This window comes from Erpetoichthys calabaricus, chromosome 7, assembly GCF_900747795.2.
Source record: "Erpetoichthys calabaricus chromosome 7, fErpCal1.3, whole genome shotgun sequence".
NCBI lineage: Eukaryota > Metazoa > Chordata > Cladistia > Polypteriformes > Polypteridae > Erpetoichthys > Erpetoichthys calabaricus.
In genome coordinates, this window is record NC_041400.2 from 16713633 (window position 1) to 16738272 (window position 24640).

The 24640-nt window shown below is 36.5% G+C and overlaps 1 protein-coding gene across 7 annotated transcripts in view; it reads right to left on the minus strand.

Moving 5' to 3' along the window:
* Nucleotides 1-24640, minus strand: part of rai14 (retinoic acid induced 14) — a 182086-nt gene that overhangs the window by 82270 nt on the left and 75176 nt on the right. For 5 of the 7 annotated variants that reach the window (XM_051929766.1, XM_051929760.1, XM_051929761.1 and 2 more), the window contains one exon: nt 13466-13596. In XM_051929766.1, coding sequence (XP_051785726.1) covers nt 13466-13596 — 131 coding nt within the window. Of the gene's footprint in view, nt 1-13465; nt 13597-13710; nt 13805-23428; nt 23448-24640 lie in introns of those variants that run through there. The other 2 variants (XM_051929765.1, XM_051929762.1) reach the window with 2 other exon arrangements.

Consider the following 24640-nt stretch of genomic DNA (forward strand, 5'->3'; position numbering starts at 1 on the left):
AAGAATTTTCAAAATAGTTACATAATAGCAGGTAATTAGTATGTGTCACAGGAGAAAGTTGCATAGTAAAAAAAAAAGAACAATGCTGGCAAAAGGTGCATAATTCACAGAACTCCATGTTGATCAATACATCCGTAGAGCCATGCTAGGATGTGAAAACTTCAGCAGTAGTTTGGCTTTTTAAAATGTTTAATCCTTTCACACATGCTCATTTATGCTCCTGCTTGACTGTATTTTAAGATAATCTTTGTATTCATAGAGGGAAATCAAAAACAAAATTTGATGTAATCTGTCAGTTTTCTTGATGCTCTTCACATATGCTCTACGTAGCATTCTGTGCGTTTATGCAAACTAACATCATCTTTCACTTTCACATGTGCTTCATGTCTGTTTATATGTCACTTTCACGATGGACCATCTGAGCTCTTCAAACAACGGAGGCTTGTTTTCCTTATTTTCAAAGTAAGGAAAACAAGGTCAATAAAAATTTGGCAAAAATATATTGTGAAGTGTTTTAAACTCTTAATATACTGTACAGTGTAACAAGCACAGGTTTTGCAATTAGAAAATGACTGTTAATTTAAGGATGTTATATGAAGTTCACAGTTTTCAGCACAGAAAACTGACATTACTTGGAAATCTATTATTTTTTTTATTGTTATCGATAATTTTCAAACAGTCTCCCTCTAATAATTAGCTTTATATGTTTTTTTTAATCAATCTTTGGTAATACTTGGTATTAAAATAGGCTTAGTAGGGTAAAAAAAAAATCTCTAATACATAATGACACAATTCAGAGTTGTTGGGGACCAGAGCATATCCTGCTAGTTCTGACAGCAAGACTGGAACAAACCCTGGATTGGAAGGCAATCTACTGTATGACCATCCAGTCGGGCACATCCTTACACTCACAGGAGGTCAATTTAGAATCACTAGTTAACACTAAAACACACACAGAGAACATACAAATCCCACACAGGCAAGGGTTCAGGATATGAACGTAGAATGCTTAATCCTTGAGGTATAGCAGTGATAGTCATTACCCCATTATGTTGCCTCTGACAAAAAATAAAACCTAGGAAGAAAACTAAGCACATTTACAATTTGATTTTGATTTTCAATAAAACAATGCATGTTTTTACTTTTTTATCCTGATCCTTTTGTTTGGAAATATTGCTTATTTTCTCTACAATTTCTATACCTATCATAATTAGTATCCCAAAATGTAATCTTGAGTGCAACACGATGATACTTGATGTGTAAAATAAAAAAAAAAATATCCTGCAAATACTAGGTCAAATATATATGTTCACTGTCAGGGTATTCAAGGTTCCTGTTCTTCCATCGCCAAAAATTTCACATTTTTCATTACAGTCTTAAGGTTTTCTTTTTTGTTTATTTTTTTGAGCTGTGCTTTCCATATGTACCTTGTTCCCTTTACATGAAATCAGAATGTGAATTACGTTTCCTTTTACCAAAGTAACAAAAAACTATGTTGTATTATAAAAGAAATAAGTAATAATACAAGAGACATCATAACATTAAAAAAAATGGTAATTTTGGGGGGAGTTTAAAAGAATTAAACGTTTAATAATTGTCAAAGTAAATGTGGCATTCTGTAATAAGACTAATACTTTGTATAAGAAATCCATATAAAAAAATAAAATGTATCTGAAGAAGAAAAAAAAAAAAAAAAAGGTCTGAACTCAATTTTACGCAACTGAAAATGTTTTATAGTGATTTATTGGCACGTGGCAAAACAAGAAGATCTAAAACTAGAATACCAAAGTGTCAGATGGATTGTTGAAGGGTTTAAGTATGCCAGATTTCATGCTAGTTTTCCCTTGTGATAGAAGAACGCAATTTGCCGGCCAGCCATCTGGTGTAGACCCAGCTACATTGTCTACAATTACAAAAATCTGGAAACCATCCGCTAGAAACATACAAAAGCCTTGACTTAAATATGCAACTTGCTAGGAAATATGCATACTGTATTTCAAAGTTTTTACACATTTACACCTTTGGATAGACAAAGAAATTAAATGTGTGATAATTCAGACTTACTGAATGCTAACTACAGTTATTTTAACTTAATGACGTTTAAAAGTGATTCTTCAGTTTAGGATTTTCCTATAAGCAAAAATTCACAGCGTAAACACATAGTATTAATAATCGCAATGTGAATTAAAGATTATCACTGATTTTAGTATGTCTCTTGAAGTGTGTTAGTTTCATTTTGCCATATCCTGTAGCATGTGGAAAAATGTTAGAATATGCTTCATTATATATACTGTAGCATAAGCTAAATAATAATCAAAAGTAATTGTCATGCTTCAGGCACAGTTCCTCCCTTCCTCCCAGGGTACACGGTCTTGTTTTATGTCATTTTTGTTTTTTTTTTTTGTGCCACTTATTTATGTTAATGTTGCTTTTGATGATTATGTGCATTATTCTCCGTTTTTGGCCTAATCTATAACCTGCCTGTGTAATGTTCCATGTGTTGGGGCCACCTGCCAATAGCTGCTAGGAACCACCCTCTGCCCTAAAAATCCAAAGGGTGTTCCACAGTTCCTAGCAGTTCATTTTGAAAATACCTGGACGTGGTGAGTTTGTATGCACTTTATTGTACTTTTTATGATTTGCAGGATTATTTGACCTTCTCTTGTTTTCCTTTCAATTACATCTTTCGATTCTTCCTTGGGACTTTGTTTGCTCAAACTACCTTGTGTTTCAGGCAATTCCACTTTGCCTTTGTGCTCCATGGAGCTTTATAGTGACTAGAATACTTTTTGTGAAGAATCAGTCATCATATAAATATTCAGTGCTTGTCATTATTAGTGGCCAGGGTTTGACAGTGATATCCCCCTCTAGTGCGGAAGATCTTTTGGAACTTATTGAAATTCATGTGCTTTGGGACTCCAACTCCACGACTGTAATGAATTATATGTTTACCTTGAACATTAGCTGCATACATTTGTAGCTAAAAACTTGTTATAATTGATAACAAATTAACTTCAAGTATTATACAATAAGTACTGTTAAATAGAGGTTATGTTAATATATATAGACATTAATGAGCAGCATATGAATAAATCCCGAAGAAGTAACTTTGACTTTCCACAATATGTCTCTTAGAATTTTTATGAATGTCAAAAGACCAGGGGCCTCATGTATAAATGGTGCGTACGCACAAAAATGTTGTGTAAGCCCGTTTCCACGCTCAAATCGCATGTAAAAAACCTAAACTTGGTGTAAGGCAATGCACATTGTCACACTAGCGTACGCAAGTGCTCCACTCGGTTTTGCAAACTGGCGGCACCCAGCGTCAAAGCAGTGCTTTTGTTCCAGTGTGGTTTCCCTTTCTTTTTTAGATGCCCATCCCTGACGCGGCTTTATAAATACACTGAAATTAACCACATATTGTTTATTAGTTTAAGGTATCTGATTATAATTAACCCATAACAATATAATGGTCCAGAGAATGGCAAAACTATTCCAAACACCATAGCTGCTTTAGCGTTGTTACTCTCACTGCACCTTCTTCTTCTTCTTTCAGCTGCTCCCGTTAGGGGTTGCCACAGCGTATCATCTTTTTCCATATTACTCTCACCGCACCACTCAGAATATTTATATCACTGTATCTGAGTGTGGAGTCACAGCTCTACAGCAGCTGATTGGAAAGAGAATTAACGGTATACAGCATCAAGCACACGCTGCCTCAGCCATGCGCACTGTCTGTTGAACTGCTTTCATATACGTCAAATGCTTCAGAGCCTTTCCTGTACAGACCTTGCGGTTCAGAAACAGTTTCATCCCAAGAACTGTAAACGCACTCAATCAGTCCATCAAGTGCTCCTTGTAGAACTGTTTGTACTTATAAGTACAATTACCTCTGTAAACTTGCGATAGTTATAATATTGCACAAACTGAGCCACTTTATAAAGCACATATTTACATATGATGTCGATATCATTTTTAAGATGAAATGCAGCAAAATATGTTTATTATATTATACAGATAAATGTTAACATCATTTAAATAATCTATATATGTTAATAATTAAACGTGATGACACGGATGCGCAGCACTAGCTAGTTGAGGGATTGTTCCTGCCTCGCACTGTATTCTTGCTGGTGCTGGCGCGACACTGGAAGGACAGATGGATGGAATAATTAAATATGTACTACGAAGATATTTCAATGTTCCTTAAAAGTTTTGAAGAATCATCATTCTAAGCTTACAGATGGCTTAACATTTATTACAGAGCTGATTGTGTGGCGATTAGTTATTTGGAGAAAGAAAATGAAGGACAGGAATTGGAGGTTAGTACGTCTGGAAGACAGTACTGCTGCAATAAATTATTTCATCGAAGGTCACACACGGCGCAGCAAGCATCTTGCTAGAGGCAGGAAAAATCTTTGGTCAGGGCGCGAGCACATCGCTAGTACTGCGCCACCGTGTTCCCATGTTTAATAACATGCCTCAAGTCCTATCATCATGAAAATGATATTAAGTATGCATCTAAGTATTTTAATTATTCAGAGAGCTGTAATATCACGAATGTAATGGATTCTGTGCCCTGTCGGAGGAAGAGAAAGCCCGTTTAAGAAGCATGTAGTGATTCACACACATATAGCACATAGAAGAACACATACAAAACAAAGCATTTAACGTGCTTTAGTTATGATGGGATTTGAGAAACTAGTAAATTAAACGATTTAAAGATGAAGTTTATGATGTTTCACTTTAATGACAAAATAAACTGTGATTAAAGTGGAAATTTCAAGATTAAAGTTGACATTTCAAGCTTTTTTCTCACTGTGTTCCTATTTTGTTTTCTTTTCTCTGTACCCTCATAAGCTTTCATATGACACTCAGACGGTGGGCTACAACTCGCTTGTTTACGGCGACATTGATATCTGACAAATTCTTTTTTTATTTTGGGCACCGTGCGACTTTGTGAACTTGAGTTTTCGATTTTTTTCGATATGCTATGTCACTCAATCAACTTCCTTTTGTTGATTATATCACTGTTTAAACCAACAAATAGTAAGTTTTTCCTTGCCTCCACTTGGTATTCGATGAAATTCTTCTATTTCCCCCTGTGCATTTGCCATTGCCTTTTCACAGAACACTGAGCTTAAGGGCTATTAATATTGATTTGCATATTCAAAAAGGTGTAATTCTGGGAGGAGTTTGGGTGGGACAGCAGGCACGTGCACATGCATTACTTTTAACGCTGACTGGATTTATGGAGCGGAAGAACGTGGAAGTTGGCGAACGCACAGATTTACGCATCTGAATTTTTTTGTGCGTACGCACATTCCCGCTTTTGTCCTTACACCATGTTTTAGTGTGAATTCTACGCACGTCATTATGCATGAGGACCCAGGAGATGACTCAGAAACTAAAACATGGTTGGTCAGGTAAGGCAAAGGGTAAAAACTAAGATCAAAAACAGTCAGAGCACCATAATCAACGGGAAAGATTATAGTCAGGAGATGAAGGCAAAGTGAAACTCAAAAACCACAGCACTGTTCTACTGCTAGGGTCTAACTGAAAATTAAGCTAACAAACGGTAAATATTCTTGAGACTGGTTGTATCCACTGAAGGATAATGGGCAGTGGAGTTGCCACCATATTGTTATTGTTGCTATGGTGATGTTATCAGCAAGATAAAAGAGATCATGTGACAAATTCCATAGGGCATCATGTAAACAAAGAAACAAGATAACTGAAAACACTTTCTTAATTCAGTATTCAGAGATATACAGTACATGTCAGAAACAGAATTCTCATATATTAAAACCCCAAAATAGGCATAAGTACACATATAGCACTACACAAAGTAGACATCTTATTTAGTTCTCAGTCCAGTCAAAGTTCTTGCTTTGTGACTGCGGCTAACAGAAAAGGCTTAGGTCACCCGCATACCTACATCAGTAAAAATTGGTTAGGGAAATGGCTGGAGAGAAATCTTGTAATTGCTAATATTTGTTTTGACAGGTTTTAGGTATACTATAAACTTTATATTAAGTGTACTAAATATTGAATTAATTAAGTGCACAAATTGACCTGTATTTAAAAGTGAGATACATTGATGACAGGGAGGCCTTATCAATGTGCAGCAAATTTTACTCCATTTGTGTAAGCAATAGATGGTATAAATAACCTTACATGAGTAATTAAATGCAAATTATATATTTCAATGAGAAATTATTATAAGTATAAAAACAATTACAGTTATTTGTTATAAGTGTGTTGAAGAATTAATTATAAATAAAAATAAACATTAACATTATTAATGTCAACAGCATACTGTAATTAGTGCAATGCTCTGAGAGAGCTACTTTCACAATATGTCATCCACTCTGTAATAGTGAATATTTCATACCATATAAAATCGCAAGCTGCTTTACAAGGCAAGCTAGAAAAGAGTTCACAGTAAAATAATAAAATAAGACCACTCAAAATATGTTAAATCTCATAGAGGTTTGAAAAGAGAGTGTCTACATAATTAAACATGACCTAATAGTAAATCTGAGTAGACCTAACAATATCAGATGACAATCCAGTAGAATCAGATTCAGCACAAGTGATTTAAATTAGAGAGTAATGTTACCAGTTTAAGTGATAAAAATACAAGAAAGAAAAGCAGAGGTGGCCAAAAGTTATTGGAGCTGCTGTGTATGATGTAACAAACAAATGTCAGTATGTAATGCTGAGGAAATTGAAAAAAAATCTAATTATAAGCAGCCCTACCCTTCAGTAAATCAGAGTGGTTAGCTGCCTTAACATCCTACACAAAACAGTCTAGGAATTCTTTTCTCTTTAGTGCCATACAGCTTTTAAACAGGAGTTAAGAGAGTGTCAGTAGAAGCTCTGTATTTATAAAGAGCTTCTGGAATAAGAGAAATTTCCCCCTGGGGACAAGTAAAGTTCTATCTATCTAAAGTAAAATTTCAATAATCATATTTAAACATTAATTTAAAAAAATAATCCAGAGTGTTGTTTACATTCTGAGGGTGTTTTTGAATATTGCCTGAAATATCTGTTAATTATCTATTGTTTTCACAAAATACAGAAACAAGTCTGATCAGGAATGGGACTATGCAAAGTAGGAGATGGGCCATTAGTTGCCCTAGCAAGAAGGACCCTGACAATGGCAAATCACGTGGCTGTGCTGGTGCAAATAAGGCATCATCATCATAACTTTTTTTTTATCAAAGGGGTCCTAACAGCTCCAGGGATGTCGAGTTAGGGGAAGGGTGGAAATTCCATAGCAGCAGAAGTATCTCAGCAGGGAGGCTCAGTAACCTAATCATGCATCCCTGCTATGTGTTCTGTTAGACAGACTAACGTGTTTCAGGACTCAAGGGGCACTTGGAATCACCAAAGTTAGTTCTAAGAGAACAGCTCCCGAAGTTCCAAAGCACATTCTGATACAGATGTGATTCCCAGCAAGAGCTCTTTCCAGTCACATTTCCTTTGAAATGTCTGGAGCCTGGAGTCAGAATATTGGTTGCTGGCAAAAGCTCAACTGGTGGGAGGAGCAGAGACCAATGGTGTACATTTATTAATGTACATTTCTGTGATTTTTGGCCTTCTCCGAGATTGTAGATCAAAAGACCACAAGTTTACAGATATAATTTATGAAGACATTTTGATTTTTGATTATCTAACAGAAAAAAAAAACATTTTTTTTAAATAAAAAGCAAGTTTTGAATAGGACTACTGATGGAGCTTAATGAACAGACCATGGGTTTTCTAACTGAAGGACCACACTATAGTCCCAACAATCAAATTATCCTCAGTTTAAAACGCATAAGCACCTGCTGGTGTCATATTTACTATTATATTTTTCCAATTGAAAGCGATTCTACTTACTATCTACTGTCTGAACAGTTAAAATCTTGCTGAAGGTTTTAAGTTAACAATACAGTAATCCCTCGCTATATCGCGCTTCGCCTTTCGCGGCTTCACTCTATCGCAGATTTTATATGTAAGCATATTTAAATATATATCGCGGATTTTTTGCTGGTTCGTGGATTTCTGCAGAAAATGGGTCTTTTAATTTCTGGTACACGCTTCCTCAGTTGGTTTGCCCAGTTGATTTCATACAAGGGACGCTATTGGCAGATGGCTGAGAAGCTACCCAACTTACTTTTCTCTCTCTTGCGCTGACATTCTCTGATCCTGACGTAGGGGGATTGAGCAGGGACGCTGTTCGCACACCTAGATGATACGGACGTCTAAAAATGCTGAAAAATTATCTTCACGTTGCTCCCTTCTGTGCAGCTGCTTCGTGAAGCGACATGCTGCACGGTGCTTCACATACTTAAAAGCTCGAAGGGTACGTATTGATTTTTGATTGTTTGTTTTTCTCTGTCTCTCTCTCTCTCTCTTCTCCTGACGGAGGGGGTGTGAGCTGCCGCCTTCAACAGCTTTGTCCGGCGGTGCTTCTCATACTTAAAAGCCAAACAGCCCTATTGATTTTTGTTTGCTTTTCTCTCTCTCTCTCTGACATTCTCTGCTCCTGACGCGCACTCCTTTGAAGAGGAAGATATGTTTGCATTCTTTTAATTGTGAGACGGAACTGTCATCTCTGTCTTGTCATGGAGCACAGTTTAAACTTTTGAAAAAGAGACAAATGTTTGTTTGCAGTGTTTGAATAACGTTCCTGTCTCTCTACAACTTCCTGTGTTTCTGTGCAAATCTGTGACCCAAGCATGACAATATAAAAATAAGCATATAAACATATGGTTTCTACTTCGCGGATTTTCACCTTTCGTGGGGGGTACTGGAACACAACCCCTGCGAAGGAGGAGGGATTACTGTATACAAATTCCAACATCAGAAACATGAGACAACAGAAGACTGAATAAGTTATCTGAAATTTGGCTTTTTGCATAATACCAAGTGCACAGAGCTCAACTCTGATGGCCATCAGTAAAAGAAACCCTACATCAGAAAATATTTTTTTCTTTTAAGTTGCTTTAAATCTTCTAGTTCAGGCAATGAAAATGTCTAAAGTACAAGAATGATATTTTGTTTGAACTGGCACCCAACTTTATGTAGTTGTGGAAAATCTAAAGCAAGAGCTAATTAAAAAAATCTAATGGTAAGTTTCACATTTTTAATGGCCTTGCCACAAATGCTTTGTAGAGAAAGTCATAACTAGCAGATAACAAGCTCAAGTGTCTAGACTATAGAAACGTCTCCTGGTATGTTTATTGGCACATTGAGAGATATCATTTTGTCCTCCTTGAAAAGAGAAAATGAAAAAGAACTTTTAAAATGAGTAGATACCTGAAATGTGCTTTGAATCCTCCATCTTTGCTGCAGTCAAAACTTTTGTTTTATATATAAAACATCACCAAGGTCCAACTCTGCCTTGAAAGAACAGGGGCTAAAGCACTTCACCAGACGTTTATAATTTCTTGACTAGACTGTTGCTATTTTGTTTCTAATGTTCTCCCTGAGTTAATTATCATTAGGTTACAAAGAGTTCAAGATGCTACTATCAGAGTCTCAAGCAATCCAGAATACTGGTGTATGCCTTTTACAGAGTCAAGATAACCCTTTTAGCAAGATGAGATGTTCTCATACTGGTTTACTTACTATTTCAAAATCCTTTATATTCTTTTACACACAACTAATACAGTTTTGTGGCTCCTACTCTCAATGAATTTCTTCTTAGGTATAATCCGTTCTCTTTCTTGATTTTCAAATCCAAACTGAAGATCCACATCACTCTAAATACCGTTCTTTCATTTACAAATTACTTTGATGTCTGCTATTCAATGAGACTATACTACTACTACCACAATGTAAACTATGCTATTGTGGTATTCTAGTCTTAAAGACTGTATTCAGTTTATTTGTTTATCCAGTACAGCTATTTTTTTTATTATTTGGTAACTGTGCTTGATTTGATTAGATGTACTAGGACACTAAATTATCCCTAAGAGAAATTTTGTTTTAAGCCAGGCTACACTGCATACATGTACATCATCAATCTATTTTCTAATTTAAATCTGTGCTTCTTGGAGTTAAGGCATATGCTGAGAGCATCAGGTATATAGTGGGAACTACACTATTCCTAAATATTGCTATCTTTCCATTACCCACACCCTCTATACACAACACCTGGTAATTTCCTAAAACAACATTTTAACTGAATACACTGTCACACACGTGCGCATGGGAGGCAGCTAAAGGACTCGAGGAAAGGAAGTTCTGAGGCATGCCGGGACGTGGCAGAGTGCACTGACTCTTTTTTTCCCTTGCCTGTAGACCATTCCCGGGAGATCTCACCTGGCTCTCATGACGTCACTTCCGGGACCGGGCCAATGGAAGAAGACCTTACCGGCTCCGGCCCCTGTGATGTCACCTCCGGGCTTGAACCAATGGCCGATGATCCTGAGCCAGACCCATACGACCTCACTTCCTGTCTTCCCCTATAAAAGTCTAACCGTTTTCCCTATGTGTCAGTCTTGTTTTGGACTCTGTATTATGCACTACGGTGTTCTTTATTTTTGAAGAAACAACTTAGCAGCCAGGATACCATATTATACGGGTGTCTGCCCCAACCCTTTATCAGTGTGATGTCTCGTTTATTTGACAACACTAAACCAGGATTACATCTGTGGGTGGGTGTGGAGTAAACTGGATAACCCAGCTCAGAACAATGTCTTTTGTAAAATATTTTATTCTTTTATTTCTGTATAGTAGTCAATGTTAGTACACATATAGTAACCCGTTTCATACAAACAAACTTGATGACTCTATGAATGCAATAAAATGAACGCCTGACATACATGTGTTTTTTATCCTATAACATCAGTTCAAAACATGCCCAGAATGTGTAAAAAAATACTGTCGTGACCAACATCAAATATGTATTAACAAAAACACACATTGTACTGCTGTTTAAACTGATGTGATGTCAAAAAATCTTTTATTTTTTATGCACTAATTTTGTATGTATTTTTAAAAGAGATGGAGAACCAAGTATGCGATATATTGGGTTCAATCACAAAATAAAGTTTATAAATCCTTCTATACATAAAAACAAACAAAACTTAAGATATTTTAGTGCTGACCAGACCCAAACTACGTATTATTTAATGTGTGTTTGCATCATCTTAACAACTGTGTTTCAGATACAACCTTTCATTTACAGAATTTTCTTTTATATACAGTATGTATATATATGAATATATCTAGATGTATTGCATATTCATATATGTGTGGAAGTGAAGGTTTGTGATACGGTTTGCATACGGTATTTGTAGTTGGAGATCCACAAAGGGAGAGAATGAATCACGTATCATAAAGTAGTTTTTTTTTCCTGAGTTTAATGATGTGCACCCTAATTTTTACAAAGAAAATCGCGAAAACCATTTTGCCCAGTGTACGATGTGCATTGTGATTGTATAGGAAGCGTTTAGGGCACGTTTTCCCTGAAATGCCCTTCTGTTTTTGTTGCTTGAGAAAATTTTTCTTTCTTCCGTCGCACGAGAGCAAGCAAGCGCGAGCGAGAGAGAGAGCACGAGAGAGCCCAAGCAGAAGAAGTAAAGAGCAAGAGAGCCCAAGCTGAAGAAGTAAACATTACAGAAAAAAATTTCCTCATGTATGACGCGCACCTGATTTTCTAATGGTAATTTTCGGGAAAAAATGTGCGTGTGGTACACGCGTAAATTATATATATATATATATATATATATATATACATATACACACACACACACACACACACACACACAGATACATACATACACACATACAAATACTTTATTTGTCCCCAGAGGGAAATTAAAACTTAATAATAGCTTGAAAGAGAAACAAATTATACATAAGTAAATTACAGTCTTTGATAAAAGAACATACATCAACTTTCCTAAACTTCCCTCAGCATCTTCTGTGAAACTACATACACTAGGATGAACAACATATACTGTAGGCAGTATCTCCAGACTTCAATAGTTTTCTGACACAGTGCACCATTAGATGATCTGAGGAGCCACGAAGATCCAAACCTTTCAATCAGATTTTCAGATATAGCAAGTCTGCTACTGAGAGGAGATATTCCTCTTCAGTTTGTGCAAAGCTTGTTCCAATTCAGCTCTTAATTTGATTTGTTAATCATTTCTCTGCATACACATTATCCATGCTTTTCCTGAATAAAAACTCCACCTGCTTCTCTGAGTCACATATGGGAATGTCCCACACACAGAAACCTTACTGGAGTAAACGTTTTGCTTGTTTATCAGACAGTCCTAATCCTCTATTTTGTTGAATACACAGTGGGACAATCCTGCCGAAGAACCTATTGAGGCAATTTATATCGCTAACATGTTACATTACTCACCTTGGGGGGAAAAAAAATCCTAAATCACCTAGCCTAAAACAGTGGCAAAATGATGAGGTATTTCATATAAAATTAAGGACAAAAATGTAATTCACTTTAAAGTAATGAGTACAAAATATCTATAGAGTTCATTAGGCTTAACGTTTTTTTTTGTAATTCTGAACCTCTGCTAACCTTACTATCTTTGAGTGATTACTTCAGACTAAATCTTCTAATCTAGTGCTCTCTGGATGGTTACAAGAAGGAAGGGGATGTCAGATTTGAGCTGAATAATAGCATTGTAGGTCTAGCCAATATGCAATTAATTCGCAGTATTTTTAAAACTAATAAAAATTGACATGAAAATTAAATTAAAAACAAATGTGGAGTTGTTTTGTTTTTGTTCTTATTTTTGGTTTACTTTTACTGTATTTCTTTGCCATTTTATTAATAAAAAATTGACAAAAAAGGAAAATGTGAGGAACATTGCTTTGATAAATGACTGTTATAAATGTGAAATTAATGACCTTAGCAGTTTTCTTAGAGAGTACCTTTACCATAATTAATAACACAGCCCTGAGTGGTAATGCATATGACCAATTCCCAGAGATAAAGCCCCAAAATGAAATATAAGAGTGCCTAAAATTAACAAGGTGACTCAAACTAACAAGTGACATCTGAAAGTATTTTAACAATGGTAAACAATGATGTTAAATCATTAAAGCATACCCAGAATCAATCAAGAAATAGAATATAAAATCAAATTAGATTCTGCACCTTCTTATTCTTTAATAGTTTTGTTTTTTAAAGATTAAAAATTATAAGCTTTACATCTTTTAAAAGATGAATGTAAAAGTCATACAGATTAAAAAGGTTTATAGTACGAACTGTTTTAAGCGTTCACCTTCGATATATCTGTAGTACTAGGGTGTACCTTCGATATATAAAAGGCAGTAAAGACAACTATTCAGTTAAAACCACTGCATTACATGCTGAAGACAAAGTACAGTGTACCTGTGACGGTAACTTCAGAATATAATTATGTTGGCTTCAGCATTATATTTCAATTGGAAATTAATAGTAAAAAAAACCCTTTATTTAGGAACTACTTACGCTGACTTGCCCTCACTGTCTAGTTTGACCGCATTCACTCCTTTCTTGGTCAAAAGGGATGACACTTTATCAACTTCTCCGTGTTCCACCGCTTGAAGCAGCCGATCATCATTCTTACTCCATTCATGACCCTGAACAGCATAAACAAAAAGATGTAAATTTCAGTATTAACAGTCCTGAATGGATCATGTTCAGTGTCATCAGATACTCAGAAGAATTTTTCAAATACAATTCTTTAAACTCACATCATTTAAATACGCCATCACGTAAAATGAAAATGTCAGTTCAGTTCAGACAACGGCACTTTAAATTGATTAAAGCCATAAACGCCAAGTCAAATAAAACCCAAAGGAGCCAAACATGCATAAAGTCCTACTGACAAAAATGTAGCAGCAATGTTTGCTTTGTCCACAGTATGGAAGGAAGCATAATTATATGAGTGTTCCCTTTTGCTGAACAAGCCTCATTAAAGCAGAACAGTGAATATAAAAGAGGAAAGACCTTACAACAGACACATAGATCTGCAAGCCATCCCATGTGTTGAAGCAGCTCATCCATCGCCCAGGCTGTCAGCAACGATAGGCAGTCCAATTTATTTTAACATACATGGCAGATGAATCTTATAGCCAAAAAAAAAAAAAAAAGCTGAGAGCAGCTGCTATTGACAGGACTCCATTAGAAAGGATAGCCGGCATACGCCACGTAGTGCGCTATTGCAGAAAGTCAACACATGCAAATCACACTTACTCAGCAGCTACATTATTCTCCACATTGAAGTTGGTAATTTGGTTTAAAAAGATGGAAAATCTTTTGCCCACAGAAGTTTAAAAAAAAAAAAAAATCATAATTCTGGTCTCCATAGAAACCCATTAGAAATACCAAGTTATTTTCTATGAAAAATGATTTAGTTATAGCTACTATATTATCAGTTAATACTGTGGTTTTCTGTAAGAAATTTCAGCTGAATGCAAATCTAAAAAAATATGTGCAGTATATTATTATTATAGAAAAGTATGCTTTGTATTACACAAATGCCAAGCTTGTAGCCTAAAACAAGTTAAAACCAATAAGACGTCAGTTAATAGGGTGTTGGATCACATCATACCACCAGAACAATTTATATGGTTTTGAAATTCTGCCAAACACTGAATACCAATGCTCCTAGATATTCCTGAGCATGCTGTGAAGGTATTTGCTTAATTAGCTGAATGTTGCAGTTGATTTTAATACACCATGTCTCACTTTAAAATCAAGCAGTGTCACTTTTTTGGCCTCTGCCTGGATAACTACTTTGACCAGCCGTTCCAAAGAGGCAGCACAATTGTACAGTGGTTAGTGCTGTTGTCTCTTCTCACATTTCAAAGTCATACATGTTAGTATGATTACCAATCCTAACTTAAAAATAAATGTGGGCGTATGAATGAACCTTTCACTCAATGCCTCAAATACTGACTCCAGCTTCTGGAATGGTATGCACAAGTTTACAAGTGATTTAACTGAGCAAAGGCCATTAATAAGATATGAATATAAATTGTATATCTAACCAATAGTCTAAAATCAGGGTGGTAAGAATCACTCTAGTGCAGTTTAAGTGTCAAATATCTAATAGTCTGGCCTACTACTATCCACCCTAATAAATAGAAAATGGCTGTGTAACTGTGTGTCCATCCAGTTTCTATGTCTCTGTTACATGCCATTTGGTATAGGATTCATAAAAGCACTTGTTGAGGACAATCGATGCCCTTAGCCGGCCGGGATGCCCTGATTATGGAAGGACCAGGGGAAAGAGTAGTTACAGGACAGTTTCTCCCACGGGCCGACAGAGGGCAGCCCACTTGGTTTCCATGTGGTGTATGGACGTTTGCAGGGCCCTATTGGCAGCACTTCCGCCACACCCGTGCTGCCGGAAGAAGCTCATTTGGCACCTGGAGTCCTTCCAGGTGGCCTATTAAAAGGGGCCAGTCACTAGGAGTCAGCGGCCAGAGTCAGGAGGAAAAGGACAAAGCCCGTGTAGAGGACTGAAGGTGGCGACAAAGGGACTGTGTTGGTGCTTTAGTGCTTTGCTGCACTGTGTAGGTCTGGAGAGCAAGAGAAAGCACTTCCTTTTGGGAAATAAAAGAGTTTGTTGCGTGTTTAACCTGTGTCCTGCCCGTCTATGTCGGGGTTAGGGCGGCTGTACCTGCCCAGGCATCACACACTGCTAATGTTTATGGTGCGCCATCTGTTGGATGAAAGAGAGAAAAACCCTTACTTAGTATAATACAAAATTTGTCTATGAATACAAGATCACAGCAAGAGGATTCTGATAATTAATTACTGAGGCTTGTTTGTTTTTACTTTAACTGCTAGGTGTCTGGAAAGGACAAAAATTAGATCTTTTTGCCTTCGGAAATGTTGAAAATCATAACCTTATCACACTGGTTTCTAACAAATTGAAATCATCGGTTTACAGGGCAACATCTCACTGCACATGTGAGCACCATACCGAGTGCCTGGAAAAAAAAATCAACATACAAATTGTACAGGGAATGAACTTTTGTGCATTAACCATTCAACATTTTCAAACCTACTCATTCCAATTCATAGATCTGGAGGAGGCTGTGACTGATGTCTCTTTCTGCCAGCATCAGTCAGAAAGAACTAACCATTGGTAGGGTGGGTAGAATGCTATTTCATGGACACAACTATATTCATATTCGCTCTTCAATCAACTTCACTCAAAAGGAAAAAAAATGTCTGAGCAAAAGATCCTGGAAAACACAACCCTGGCTTCAGGCACCTCTGAGAGAAAATTTACGAACAAAGAGGGAGAAAGTGACGGCCATCACCAGCACCTGGTCCTGCTGAAGTTGCACCAGAACATGCCATTCTGTAATTTATGAACCAAATAGCTACTGAGTGTTCAAGAAGAGTAAGGATGAAAACTTAAGATTGCTAAAATGGAAAAGAAAGAGGCATATTCGATTTCCAATGAGAAGATAGAGATGCATTTGTAGCTATTGTGCCTTGACAGAATGGCTTCAATAGGAAAGATAGGCAAATGTACTAGAGGTTTCAATAGGAAAGATAGGCAAATGTACTAGAGGTTCAGCAAAAGAAAAAACTGAGAAAGGAAAGGGATGTTAGTGTGACAGATTGTTGGGAAGAAATCAGCAATAGACATCCAGCAATCCTAAACTAAAACATACGCAGAACAAGGAACCATGGACAGGCCCATGGCCTAACACTTTTGGGGAGTAAAGTATGTGCAGTGAACAATCCTAAGCTGAACATTTTGGTGATTATGGGTCTTACACAAATATAAAATATTGGAGAAAATAGATTTCTGTGAGTAATTCAGGATAGTTATTCAGGGAAGGCACTGCTGTCAAGCATTATACACACAAGTCAGAAGAGATATGCCACTGATCTTGGAGTAGCGGATGGAGAGCTACAAAAATTGTAAAGCAGATGTGAGGGAACAGCAAATCATAGGGAAACATCCATGTTTTAAAAACTGACCTTAGCTGAAATAAAAGAAAAAAGAAATGATCTATGATAGAAATATTTGTTGTAGCATTAAATGAAAATTAACAGGATCTTGCCTGAAGAAGGGGCCTGAGTTGCCTCGAAAGCTTGCATATTGTTATCTTTTTAGTTAGCCAATAAAAGGTGTCATTTTGCTTGGCTTTTCTCTACATTCATAATGGCTAACACGGTACAACACCCTAGTACTACAGGAACATAGTTAAAATTTTAAATTAAATGTACTATTCTGTACTAAATGGTCACTTGAGTGGTAATAATTGTGCCATAACTTCATGCGACATCCAAAGCAATAGAAACTAGTTATTTACCTGTCAGTTTTCAATTTGCACAATTTTTAATATATTCTAAAATGAACAAACATATAGTAAGATCTCAAAAAATAATAAACACAAAAAGATGCCATAGGTAAAATAATCGTAATATAATTTGTAATGATACAATACTGCCAAAAAACTCTTATGTAAACAGGAAACTAGATCCTTCTAGATCAGCTTATCTGACTGACAGTCATTTCTCAAGTATCTTAACCTCTGTTTGTATAAATTCCCTCAGCTTGCAGTTTTATGTTTTTTCTGTTTCAAGTAATATGTGTAAGTTGTGGATAACCTTTGGTGAACTGTGAATTGGTCAAATCCTAAGAGGTTTACTACAAAAAAAAAAAAAAAGCGCCAAACATTGCCTGTAATTTATTCATGCTTTGAAAGAAACTAATGTGGCTGTAAGACGGCGTTGGGAGAGGAAATAAACAAATCCCAAGTGTATCTTGATCACTGTGATAAAGAGCTGTTAACTCTGCATGGCTTTAAGTATTTCTTCACTTTGTAAGTTAGATTGATTTAATTGGTAAAACATACTTGGTCTCCAACAAAAAATAGTTGGAGCAAAACTTTGAAAGGTGTAATAAGAGGACCAGGACCACACTAAAATCTTGAACAATGATATTTTCATATCTTCCTTTTTACAAACCCAACAAGTGCATATAAAATGATATTGGATTTATAGCACAGTGTATGTCCTGACTAATTTTATAAAATCTAATGTATGCTGTGGTGGTTTGGAACAGGCACTGATACAGCACGATGCCTCACCCACCACATGATGAACCACCTCAGGATCCCAATTATGACCCTTAGTGCATTCTGTGTTATGATTTTAAAGTTACTGTATGTCCTTTTGCCATATATTTCAATTCACAGGTGACTATTTACTAAAATTCTTCAATTTAATATACTATCCTAAAATGTTACTGGAATAGCAACAAAAGAAAATGAATCATATAAAGACAAAGGATATTCAGTGTGACCCACAACCATGCACAACTTTAAGTGGCTGTTTAACAATATATGTACATGAAAAAAAAACATACAGTTCTTTGTTAAAAGAGAGATACTTTCTAAGCTCCTTAAACAAGTGAAAAGAAAGGTAAAGCATTAGGTGTTTCTTTACTGAAATTTGAGAAAGGAGAAGCGTGATTATATGTTTAATAGAGAAGCCCAAATGAATTCAAGAGTTATGCCATACCATAACAATTTGCTGAAAACAGCCGCCCCAGGAAAATCACAATTGCAGTTAACAATACAGCAGGAATGGTTACTAGGGCTTGCTTTCTCAGCAACAGAAAAATCAACTAAAACAGTAGTGGGGAAAAAAAAGAAAGCAACAATTTTAGCAAGAACTAAATATGTGCAGTACAAAACCTGAATATACACAGCACTACAGAATAAAACAAACATTAATGTACCGCCTTCACCGTGGTCTCAAATGATGCAAGCTAAAGCTTAAGAAAAAAAATGTGAAGCAACCAATTTTGTCTATTGCAGCTCCATCAGTACTGATTTGTGCATGACTGTCTCATGGGGATTAGCATAACATCTCAATCTAGCAATATTCAGCACCAGGCTGTTGGTATGAACAAGCATGATTTGAAGAGGACTTGTACATCAGATCACGGGGCATCTTCCGTTTCATTTCTGCTCATTTTAAACTGCAGCCTTAAATGAATATGATAGTCAGAAACCCATCTCAGGAACTTGTGTGTAGGGAGTGACTTCAAGACTTTGGTAAGGTTGGAAGGTTAGAACCTGAGGGTGGTAAGACAGTTGCTGACTCCTCTGTTTTTAACTTGACCATACATTGACCAGCAGGAAAGCCTATGACATACCTTCCATTCTTGGGCTTGAAGTCCTGCCCTTTCCACCTCACTGCCTATTTAAGACACCATCAGACCAGAAGTTGGACAGAGTTCCCTCAAAAGAAACATCACAAGGAATCATCTGGACGTGACAGGTCCTGTTGTTTTAACTGTGCTTTTTTTTCTTTTGCTTTTTCAGCATTAAATGAGGTTACCCTCAAGGTCCCCAGAAATATTGTCTTGTATTTTTCATCCCTCAATGCAAATTCCTTACAAAAATGCTAGGCACTGCTCTTAGAGTAATCCTATATTTGTAATCACACAAATCTACTTACAGAGAGAGAAACGCATACACAGACTTACACATAAGTACACTGGTATGTATTCCTGTATGTGCAGGTTGAGCAGTTACCATCCACCAAAACCTTGGGGATACTGAAATGTTTATGGTGGGATGCCCTTCAAAATACCAACCTTCTTATTAGTACATATCATATATATATTAGTCTATTTCTAAATGTTATCCTGAGATCTTCCTAAAATGCATGAACCCCAAGCTCTTTAAAACAGCTACCCAGTACACAACATGATGTAAAGTAATCAAAATAAATTATTTTACTTTGCTGCTCTTCATTATTCTCCTACCTCTGTCATTAACTTACTTGTCATTATTCTTAAGAAACTCCCTTTAAACCTATTTTCCATTGAGTATTACCATCCTGCCTCATTTCTGCCATTCCTATCCAAATCTCTAGAATGCATAGTCCACAAACAACTTTCCACTTTTCTTTCCGACAACAATCTACTAGATCCTCTTCCATTTGGATTCCACCAGCATCTGTCTACTAAAGCTGCACTGCTTTCCGTCACAAATGCTCTTTATCTCTTCCCTCGGTAAACTCTGAGTCAGGTCATTCTGCTTTGGACTGTTCAAATCCTACCTTTCTGGATGATCCATTTGTCTATCCTGGTCTAATTGTCTTCTCCACATAAAATCTCCACAGATGTGTCTCAAAGATCAGTGTTTGGTCAGCTTCTCTCTCTTCTCTGCATTCACTCCTTAGGCAATATTATGTCTTCAAATGGCTTCTTCTACTATCTCTGTGCTGATGATGCACAGATGCTCCTGTCATTTCCCTCTTATAACGGCCAGGTTTCAGCCCAGATCTCCAGCTATCTCACTGCCACCTCACCATGGATGAATGCTCATCACCTTATACTTAAGTTAGATATCTTGTGCTTGCCTTCTGATTCTCCTTCCTCTAATATGTTGCACTTGAAAATGTCCCCCCTTTCAAAATTGGACACAGTCTAGAATCTTAGTGCGACTCCAAATTACTCACTTTCATTCACTGAATATATTTCCTCAATGACTCAATCATGTCACTTCTTTCTTCATAATATTTTGGATTTGACACTTCCTCACAACTTGTTCAGCCGCTGGTTCTCTTTCAGCTGGACTATTTCAACTCTCTTTTGGCAGGGCTTCCTTCAACTGCTAGTGTCCTCTGTTGCTCATTTCACTCCTAGTATTCCTGTGCTTTGGTTTCTTGACTGGTTCCCTGTTGTTGCAAAGATACTGTACAAAACTTGTCTTGACATATTGTTCTCTGAATGGTCCTGCTCCTCCATATTTCATGTCTTTTGTCTGTGCCAAGACAGAACAATACTTCTACATGATTGGTCAATAGCACTGGAATGACCTCCTATTGTCTATCTGAACTGCATTCAATTTATTCATGTCTAGGTGTCTTTTGAAAAGGCAAGTTTTTGTTAAATATTTTGGACCTGCGTTCTTTCTCTTCTACAGGATAGCGGCAGTTGAAAAGACAAAGCTTAGGATACTGACTTTTGTCTTAGTATATTTGCAGATTCAATTATGCTGTGCTTTTAGTACCACTCACTTCTACTCTTTTTTGTATCTTGTTCTCTATTGCTTTTGATGCTTGCACCATCTAATCATTCTAGTATGTATTATAACTTGATTTATAAGTTATCTTGGATAAAGACACCTGCTAAATAGATTAATAATACTAACAATAATAGATTATTGCACTTCACAATATGGCCAGCATGCATATGGGATAAGTCAACTTGCTCCTGAAGTTTGCCCATTTTCTCTTACATGACACATTTTGTCATCATAGCTGAATAATTGCTTATTTGAAATGCTGCATGATGAAGCAGACATATACTTCATCACTCCTTAAGGTAACCTACACAAAGTCACACCTCATTTAGGCAAACATTCATTAATTCTATAACTTCTATAATCAAATGATTATTTACCGAATGATCCCATAGCAATTCATATTTTTATGGTGCTAAAATGCCTTCTAAAGACATATGATAAAGATCATGTGACTGAGAGCCAGGCAATCCCCTTGTTTCTAATACTTGTTTTCTATTTCATGATTTCTAACAAGCAATGCAGATCTAAAAGACTGTTGATTTAGAGTTCTAGAAGGGGGACATCATGGCCAAATTTCCAAGCACCAGCAGCATTTTTGAAGTGTCTATCCCATTCATGACATCAGTGGTAGAGTCTGTGCCCCCGATGGAATGCTAAAACAATAGAGGCACAAAGCAGTAGACAAAATGAACTTTTGCATAAGTTTATGGTGCAGTATTGACTAGTATTGTCTAAAGAGAAAGAGCCTGACCCCAGCCCCTTTTAAATGTCTATTAAACTACTGCTTTTATAATATACATAGAGGACTCTATAGCACAACCCTCTCATTAGAAGATCAAGCTCTGCAGGTATCCACAGCATATTCTTTGCTTTCAGACCCCCTTGTGGGACCAGAAGTAGTTTACAGCAAATATAACAAATCCACAACAATACATGAAAGCAAGCAAGGAAACTAAAACTGCAAAGCTAATAAACAATGAATGCATTCAGAATAACTGGCAAAAATAGCCTGTCATACAACCAGAAATGAAAAAAATGCCTTAAAGTACATGGACAATATTGTGTACTTTAAAAAAGGTGACCAGCTTTGTAGTTTTTTTTTTCTTAATTTTTTAAATCCCCATTTGTTTAATCACGGACAAATGTCTGCTTCTAACCAGACAACCATGAAGTGGAATGTGACCACAAAACATTTGAAAACCACTGTCTTTTAAAAAGATGAATTGCTTCCTTGGTGTATCAGATGGAAAAGACTTATTGCAATATGTGAAAGTAAGATATAGCTGTGCAATAAATAAACTCCTCATGTACAGTTTTACATGAATGCTGTGATGCCTAAAAGTGTATTTTGCATGCTCTATACAGTAGACCACGGTATTTCTCTATACAGCTGTTCATTTAAACATTATTTGAGAATTTAAGAACATATTAAAAACACCACCAAAAACCTATTTGTCATCCATTTTATTTTAAAGAACCTTACAAGGGAAACTCGTAAGGGATAAATTTACTTTTTACATTTAACATGTTTTTAGAATATCACCTGGAAATAACAATAATAAACATGTACAATTAACACTGTACTTGTTGATTATGTACGATAAAATAAATTTAAAAAAAAAACTTTCAGTATGAGCAATGTTTGGAAAAAAGCTGGATGCATTATTAAATTATCCAAGACAAATGACAAGATACAGTATATTACAATTGCAAAGCATAAGTAAATTAATTTACTTGGTCAGAGCCACACGGTGAGTCAGAAGATACCATCACTCCGATCTAGGGCACATACCACAACAATTCACATTACAACTGACATGATATGGGTCTTAGTACTTAATAGTATCATAAACTCCACCTTTATTCACTTAGCATACTGTACAGTTTCTCCAGAGCACACACACTTGAGTAATAAAAGCTGATTTGTGTTTCCTATTAAATAAACTTAAGTGAAATATTTTAATACATTCCTGTCTACTATGGTGTTGCAGAGTGAAAACGTGTTGCCTACTAAAAGTTGTATATATAAGTAATTTTAAGTATAATAAATGAAATTTTCGAGTTATATGTAAACAGTGTTTTAAAATATTAGCATTGCCTAAACAGATCTATTAATAAATTGATTCAAGTTTGCAGCTCAGATAAAATCTGTGACAAGTAGAAGAAATGAAAACTGAACAGATGAACAAAAAAGACATGGAAAAAAATACTTATGACAACTCCATTTTAAAGCATAAAATTAAAAAAAATCAGTTAGTTTAACAAGAAACACATAAAGGCAGTAACAAAAATGAAAGTGTTGAAGCACTAAGGACAAATGGAACATGTCATTGATAGTCATTACATCCAATTCATATTATTTAAAGCAAATAAATAGCAGTGGCAAACATACCATTTTCACTTGACATGGAGAATCCTTTTCTAATTTTTGCTTGTTTTAGACAATTACACAAGACACTGAAGTTATGACTCTCTGGGTTAGGCTTGGGTGTACTTTTCCACAGGAAACTGAAAAGATCTGTCATAGTTCTGGATGCAGGCAGAATGGACAACTTTAATGTGCAGACGATAAAGTCATCAGGGTTATATATATACCCTAAGTTCTTGTCAATAAGCCGCGGCTTATCTAAGGAAAAAAGTTGTGAAAATGAAAAAATAGAATATCGGCTTATACATAAGTCCGGCTTATACATCCATCGCGGGGGTTGCGTTCCAGAGCCACCCGCGAAATAAGAATATCCGCGAAGTAGAAACCATATGTTTATATGGTTATTTTTATATTGTCATGCTTGGGTCACAGATTTGCGCAGAAACACAGGAGGTTGTAGAGAGACAGGAACGTTATTCAAACACTGCAAACAAACATTTGTCTCTTTTTCAAAAGTTTAAACTGTGCTCCATGACAAGACAGAGATGACAGTTCTGTCTCACAATTAAAAGAATGCAAACATATCTTCCTTTTCAAAGGAGTGCAAAGCAAGCAGTCAAAAAAAAAATCAATAGGGTTTTTTGGCTTTTAAGTATGCGAAGCACCGCCGGTACAAAGCTGTTGAAGGCGGCAGCTCACACCCCCTCTGTCAGGAGCAGGAAGAGAGAGGAAGAGAGAGAGAGAGAGACAGATAAAAAAAATCAATACGTGCCCTTTGAGCTTTTAAGTATGCGAAGCTCCGTGCAGCATTTCTTTCAGGAAGCAGCTGCACACAGCCCCCCTGCTCACACCCCCCTACGTCAGCGCAAGAGAGAGAGAGAGAGAGAGAGAGAGAGAAAGTAAGCTGGATAGCTTCTCAGCCATCTGCCAATAGCGTCCCTTGTATGAAATCAACTGGGCAAACCAACTGAGGAAGCAAGTACCAGAAATTAAAAGACCCATTGTCCGCAGAAATCCGCGAACCAGCAAAAAATCCGCGATATATATTTAAATATGCTTACATATAAAATCACAATTTAAATGACCGCTACGCGCTCGTGTTGACTCGGCGACGCCCAGAGCAGAAAGAACGCGCTCCGGCCGCTCCAACCGCGCCATGCGGGGAGTGAGAGAGACGGCAATATCTCACACTCTCTCCCCCCTTAAAGAAATTAAATGGGCGCGAGTGAGACCACT